This window comes from Manis pentadactyla, chromosome X, assembly GCF_030020395.1.
Source record: "Manis pentadactyla isolate mManPen7 chromosome X, mManPen7.hap1, whole genome shotgun sequence".
Lineage (NCBI taxonomy): Eukaryota > Metazoa > Chordata > Mammalia > Pholidota > Manidae > Manis > Manis pentadactyla.
In genome coordinates, this window is record NC_080038.1 from 41,878,272 (window position 1) to 41,886,171 (window position 7,900).

General features: G+C 41.3%; 1 protein-coding gene across 1 annotated transcript in view; it reads right to left on the reverse strand.

Moving 5' to 3' along the window:
* Positions 1 to 7,322, reverse strand: part of ZNF41 (zinc finger protein 41) — a 41,253-nt gene extending 33,931 nt beyond the window's left edge. Inside the window, exon 1 of the mRNA XM_036907419.2 lies at positions 7,273 to 7,322. Coding sequence (XP_036763314.2) covers positions 7,273 to 7,290 — 18 coding nt within the window. The 5' untranslated portion in view covers positions 7,291 to 7,322. The remainder of the gene's footprint in view (positions 1 to 7,272) is intronic.
* Between the last annotated feature and the right edge of the window lie 578 nt (positions 7,323 to 7,900).

Sequence of the window (7,900 nt, forward strand, 5' to 3'; positions counted from 1 at the left end):
AACCTTTTTGATCTTTCCAGTTTAGCCAAATCTTCTGTTTCCTCATCCCTCTGGATGGTCTCTGCTCCCTCTGACTGTTGTCTGGTTTCTCTATCTCCTGGTCTTTCCTATTTTGAGATTCCCCTGTTCTAGGACCCTCAGCTTGTCCTTACTCTGCACTATTACCTCTTCTCAAGCCCTGATAACTGTTTCTTGGTCTCTCTGCTGTGCCCCAGCCTCCTGGCACATGTTTCCCATATCCTGTGTTTGTTCCATTACACTCCTGCTTGCCCCTGGGCCCCCCAGCTGTTCTCCATCTCAGTAAGTACACCAGGGTCCCGCCAGCTGTTCCCTGTTCTTTCTCTTACTGACCTCTGCTTGTTTTTGAGCTTCAGCCACCATTTCCTGGTCCAACTGGCTGCTCTCCACCCCTGGGGATAATTTTACTTGTTCGTTGGTATCTCTGCCCATTCACTGCTCCCTAAATTCTAATGAAAAAAACAAGAACCTAACAAATAAATAAGTGAATAAAGAATATTCAGCAGGGTCTGGGTCATTTCCATCTCTTCTTGCAAAGAAGCAGAGATCTGTGGCTGGGAAGGAAGAGATGAATGGGGAAATGTGCCTTGCAGAGCCCAGAATCATTCATCCAGAAATTTCCACACATTGGCTAGGCTGAAGGCCATGTGCAGAAGGACTTGGGAGGACTACATTGTTGTGGCTCCAACCTGTGGGTCTATGAGAACCTAGACAAAGGTGATTTTCCACTGGACAGAAGCGCGCTGCTGTGTGGCAGCAGTTTATTTACCATTCAGTGCCCCTATACCTTGGCCAAAGACATTTCAGTGACTTAGGCAAAAGGATTTAAGTGTAGGAATTTTACCACAGCAATGTTAACTACAACAAAAAACCTGAAACACCCTAAATGCACATATAGTGGATTGCTTAATTATAGTTTATCCCAGGGACATAATACTATGCATCATGTGTATATGAAGAAAAATATTTATTGCCTAGAAAACTATGTCAAACTGTTAAGTTAAAAAGGAGGCAACCAAATACCATGATTCCTTTTTAAACTTGGGCTGTATAACGCAAATGTGTGGTTTGCATGCACACTCACAGCCTCACACGTGCACCCACATACATGCATGCATGCACATACAAAGGAAACATCAACCGAAAGGGAGGATAGCTGTATGTTAACAACGGTCAATTTGGGGTAGTACTGGAATTACAAGATGTGTTTTATGCTCTTCTATTTGTTTACTTGCATTTTCTAATATTTTATTATGATATAATGAAATTATTAAATAAAAAATAAAAATAAATTAAAAAATTTTAATACCCTAATGAAGACATGGCCTTGAGCCCCTTGACAACAAGCCTGTCCCAGAGGTGACAGCATCCACAGGAGGAAGCTGTTGGGCAGGGTCTAGGGTCTGGCTTTCTCATTGTCTTCCTCTGTTTACAGAATCTCCAGGGAAACTTTAAGTGGGAAATTTGGTCTTGGCTGTAGTGTGGTTAGGGTGGAGGACACATTCAGGAGACCTGGTTCTGGTCCAGTGCTATCACTCACAGTCAGCTGCTGGGGCAAGTCATGTCCCTTCTTAGGCCATGTAACTCATCTTTGAAAGGAGGAAGAACTAGAAGGGGCCTAGAAACTGTTGTCACCCTCCTACCCTGCCATCCTCTAAGTTCCAAAGAAAGGGATTTTCTGCCCTAGATCAGGATAGAGGAGAAATCAGCAAATCTCAGGGACCAGGGGGAAAGGAGGCTCTGGTGAGGATAGGGTGAGCACCTGCAAAAGGCTGATGGAGAGTGAAGGGCCAGTGCTGGGGGTCAAGGGTAGCATTTCCTGGCTAGGGCTGGTGGCCACCCCCACCTGAACATCCACTGCAGACCCCCTGCAGGGAGCTGCCTCCCCCTTCCCCAGCTGTGGGGCTGACCCTCCCACCCCACCTTTCCTCCATCAGCCACATCACATTTTTCACAGAAATGCACAAGGCTCTGGCTGTGGGGCACCACCCACGTGGTGCTCACATCTCAGGAGGATGGTGAGCTGTCTTAGGAGCAGCAAGTCCATAGTCTGTGGCTCCTGTGAGCCACCTGGCCCTGCCTGGAGGCCTGGTGACAGGCTGGGTCTATCTCCTCACTGAATGAGTTCCTACCCTGAGGTCCTCTGCCTGCTCACCTCACACAAGCCACCATGGCCCCCTTCAGCCAGGCCCAGGGACCATGGGGGCGAGCTCCTGTTTGCTGGCATGTTCCCGCTGGGCCTCAGCCCTCAGGCTCTCTTGCTGACAATGCTGCTCTTCCCAGGAGCTCGACGCCAGGCAGGCACCTGTGGGCTCAGGCAGCTGCCGGGGTGGGAAGGAAGAGCCTGCAGACTTCACTAGGGGGTCTGGCCCAGAGGCTCCACAGAGACTCCATGTGGTCAGTCATTCAGCATTCACCCCACAAATGCTTCCTGGGGACACCAAGGGGTAGCTCTCTGTGCTGGGCACTGTGGAAGAGAAATGTTCAGTAAAACCAACACCAAGTATCAGTGTTGAGTATGCTGAAAACTCATGAGATTTAGAATAAAATGAATGAGGGTCTGAATTCTAGCTCTAGTTCTTCTATGTTCCAGCTAGAGTGTGAGCAAGTCACTTTAGTCTGAGTTTCTTCATCTTAAAACTGAGGGTGAGAACACCGTCTCACAGGGTTGTCAGAGTTAGATGGCATGATGCCTCTAAAGCGTTCACTTATTTGGCACCTGGAAAACACTCCATTGATATTAAATATTGCTTTATCATAAGGTGCAAGGCATATCTTAATAGGTATCTCATTTAATTTTCACACTCACCCTGTGAACTAGGTATTACTATTATTCTTATTCCTACTTACCATCAGATAGTGCTGTTCATAAATAATAAGAAATTTGCCCTAAGGTCACTCAGATTAGGAGGAAGGATGGACAGATTCAAACCCAAGTATGCCTAGTTTCAAAGTGCATTTTCTTAACACCTGTGCCATATGGTATTCTATACATGGCAGAATCACAATAAACATTATTTCTGTTTCCTGCTACCATCAAAGTACTCCAGCTGAGGGGTGACCATGTCACATATGTATAAACCAAGCTTCTGTATAATTCAGTGTACATTCTGGGCAACTTACAGAACCAACATTCTTCTGCCAAGGATGAAAATGTAGAGTGTTTGCTTCCCTTCCCCAGCTCCCATCTGGGCCCTGAAACCTAGCATGTCTGCACAGGCTGCGAAAGCATAACCCACACTGCTTGTTGGAACCTGTGTCCCAGTTGGTGTAGACTCCTTAAATCATCACCAACACAGGCAACACATCCTTAATAGAAAGCCAACCACTGGCAAGCTCAATGGCCCTTGGGGGCCAAACATGACCTCCTACAGAACCTCGTAACTCATAGCCCATACATGGAATCAGTGACTCCCATAAAACCCTCAGTGATGGGCCTTCCGGTCCATCATGTACTAACTCACACAGTTCTGCCATTACTGATGTCCACAGGTCCTAATCAGTGACCCCTGTAGGGACGCAAAACTGACTCCCAAAGACTTGCAACCCCAGGCTTGCAATCAATCATTCACCACCTCGGTGTCCCAATCAATAACTCATGTGCTGATAGATGACTTCAGATATTCGTATCTCCCAACTCTTAAAAAACTTCAAGAATTTCTACAGTGTCCCAATCACTTACCCACATATGTTTCTAATTATTTTTCTTCAAGAGCCCCTCAAGATTGTTGCTCACTGCCCCAATATGAATGATTACTACAAGCCCTGGGTTATCTAATCCTCTTGGACCCTAACCCACTGATCCTTCCCCACAGAAATCCCCTGAGTCCTTGACTCCCAGAGGAACCCAGTCAACCCAAAATCTGGTTTGGCATTGAATTTAAAGGATAAAAAGGAAACCTAAAACACTTCCATGCTATTTACAGTGGAGAGGGATCACAATGGCACTAGACTTAACTTACAACACTAGGAGCCATATTAGAAGAAAATGTCTACAAATTATTGAGAGAAAGGAACTGAGATTCAAGAATTTTAAACCCACCCTAGCTTGATACCATTCTTCTGTCAGAGCAAAAGAGACAACTTTAGCTATGAAAGCATGTATAGCATTATATGCCAATATTCCTATCTCAGGAATATACTCAAGGGAATAAACAATTATAAATTGAATAGTAACAGAAACCTCAAAACTGGAGTAAAGCAGTTTTGAGAAGTGATTCTTGCAATTTATATATAGTTGTACCTGAATAAAGAAAAATAACATAACCGGGCATTTGGAATAAATAAAATTATTACTATTACTAAATGGAAAATTTAAAATAACCTGAGAAAACCTACTGAGTGAAATGAGAAGGTAAATTACACATCTCTATTACTAGATCCATATAGTATTACAACACTATATGGATCTAGTAATAGTGAAAATATAAACAATCATATTTGTAAGGAACATGAAGGCAACTACTATAAGAAATTAATAAAAAAATTAAATTTCCAATCTCTCAGAAATCCAAAATAACAAGAGCATAAAGGGAATTAAGAGAAGTGTGACCAAACCAGAAAAATAGGAAAAGGGAAGGAATGATAATATCAACTAAATAAAATAAATGGTAAATATAAAATAATAGGAGGCACAAAATCCAATATATTATAATTCAATTAAACTGAATGACCTGAATTCTCCTATAAAAGACAAAGACTATGGGATTGGGTGAAAAAAACAAAATATAATTGTTACATATCTAAGAAAAAAAGATAAAGATATGAAATGTGAAAGCATTGGACAGAAATATGCCATGTTGTTTATCCTTCTTCCTGTTATGGTTGGCACTTGTTATGTCTTAGGAAATTTTTGCCTATGTCAGGGTGAGAAAGATGTTTAACGCTGTCTTCTAAAAGTTTTATTTTTCTCTTTTTCACATTTAGATCTATAGTCTTCCTAGAAAGGATTTTTGTGTGCGGTATGTGTTAGGGTCAAGATTCATTTCTTTCATGTGGATGTCAAGATGATCCAGCACCAGTTATTCAAAAGACTATCCTTTTTTTGCTGTTCTTCAGTGTTATTTTGTGACCATATATGTGGGGGTTCATTTCCAAAGTCTGTATTTCCATTGGCCTATTTGTCTACTTGTGAACCAGTACTACTCTACCTTAATTAATGTGCTTCATAGTAAGTGTTGATAGCTGGTAGAGTAAAAGATCATTAAATTGGACTACCTTAAAATTAAGGACTTCTGTTCATCAGAAGACAAAATTAAGAGTGTAAAGGCAAATCCCAGTGGAAGAAGATAACTGTGATACCTTTATCTGAAAAACAATTCATATCCTAAATATATCAAGAATTCTTAGAAAGCAGTAGGAGCAATAGAAAAAGAGTGAAAGGAACAGGCACTTCACAAAGAAGATATTCAAATGGTAAATAAGCATAGCTCAACGTCATTAGTTAGCAAAGAAATGTAAATTAAACTACGATCAGATATTCCTCCATATGGACTAGAAATGGCTAAAATGAAAAAGATGGAAAACAACCAAGAGCTGGTGAGGATATGAACACCTGAGACTCTTGTTTTTTAGGAACATTTGGCAGAAACTTTGGTAGTGTCTATTAAAGCTGAACATATGCAATATTCTATGCTCCAGCTATTCCACCCCTAGGTGTATACTCAAGAGAAATGTGAACATATATTTACCAAAAGATGGGGACGGTGGTGTTCTTAGTGGCTTTATTCAAAATCTAAAATTACGTAAATGCCCATTAACATTAGAATGGATAAATAAGCTGTCCTATATTCATATAAGGTAATACTATATAGCAACAAGAAAGAACAAACTGCTACACATAACATGCATGAACCTCATCTTGTGAATATTATGTTGGCCAAAGAAGCCAATCCCAAAAGAGCAATGAATCAAAATTGTACGATTACATTTATATAAATTTCAAAAATAAAACTAACCTATGCCATTAGAAGTCAGGATATTGGTGGTACTCCTTGAGAAGAAGTTAGTGACTAGAAAAGAACACAGTGGGTGCTTCTTGAGTGTTAGTAGAATGTTTTATTTCTTGATCTAGGTGGTGGTTGTACAGGTTTGCTCTGTCTGCTAAAAAATCATTGAGCTAAATGTGCATGTGTGTACTTTTCTATATTATGTTACAATTCAATAACAATTTAAAAAATATACAATATACCAGACAAATGCAAGAAAATGGAAGCTGGTCTAGAAATAATATTAAGGTGGAAATTAAGGCCCAAAGTGCTCAAAATATTAGCAAAAAAGGGGGGCCTCTTTTAATAATAAAATACATAATAAAGAAGTACTAACCTGCATAAACCTTTAGGGTTGTTCAACATATATAAGTAAAACTAGCACAAATGCATGGAACCACATGAAGTCTTAAAAATCATAATTATGGGGACTTCCTCTTCTGGAAGATGAAGTAGATATAATTTTACCTATTACCTATTCTTCCTGCTAAATACAACTGAAAACTCTGGACATTATATGTAAAACTTGGGAAGACTCTGAAACTTGGAGTGAAGAAGGCAGATTGCTAGGGATCGTGACATCCAAAAAGTGCTGAGGCAGTGATTTCTCTGGGTTTTCTTTCAGCCTCACATATACTAAGTGGCTCGGTGAGTGAGAGCTGGCAACCCACAAAGGCCAACAGTGCAGACAAAAGCTGCCCCAAGAAAAGCCTGCTCGCTCTAGTCAAATGACCAGGAAAGGGGCAGTCCAGCAAGACAGAAAACTTAGACAGTAATGGCTATACTCAAGTCAAACACCACAGAAAACACTGCAGCCTCACCCCCAGGACTAACAGCTGTGGCCTAGTGGAGAGTCTAGATTTACTTCCACCTTTTTCAGGCTATAAGAAGCACCTGCAGCCCCAGTCTCCAGCCCCCTGCTCCAGCCCCTCAGTGACAGTGGAGACCATGTGGGGATTCTGGGCTTCCATCCTCACCCAGAGATAACAAAGCGTCCTTCCCCACCCCACTGAGGCAATGTCAGAGGAGGCCTACTGCAGCTCTCACCAAGGCTAAGCAGTGACAAGGGCACTTCTGCCAACAGTGTCAGTGGACATCACTGGGAAAGCAACAAGGAGCTACCTACTCCCCTCTCAACCAGGGTTGTATCTTCACAGGTGTAGTGCAGAGGCTGAACTCCTATTCCCACTGATCAATAATAAGCCCCCACCACCACCCTGGAACCCACCAAAGAGGCCAAGTGGAGAAGCTGGACTTCCATCCCTACCTGGTAATAAGGTGACATCTCACTTCACCAGACTCTGTCAAAGGAGGCCTGTAAAACATGAGAGTTAAATAAATTCCAGAGCCTTATAATACCCCAAATACCTAGACATAATAAAAAATCAGATGCCACACCAACAACAAGGAAAATCTCAACCTGAATGAGAAAAGACAATGAACAGATGTCAACACTGAGAGAACACAGATGTTGGAATTATCTGACAAAGATTTCAGAGCAGCCATCATAAAAATGCTTCACTCAGCAATTATGAAAATGCTTAACACAGATGAAACAATAGAAAATCTCAGCAAAGAAACAGAGGATATAAAGGAGAAACAAACAGAAATTTAACAACTAAAAAATATAGTAACTGAAACAAAAAATTCAATGGATAGGCTCAAGAATAGAATGGGGAGGACAAAGAATCAGTGTACTTGAGCACAGAATAGAAATAAACAAATCTGAACAATGGAAAGAAGATTAACTGGAAAAAAATGAACAGAGCCTCAGGGACATGTGAGACTATAACAAAAGATTTGACATTGAGTTATGGGTGTCCCAGAGGAGAGGAGAAAGAGTGTGGAGATAAAGAAGTATTTGAAGAAATAATAGCTGAAAATATACAAATTTA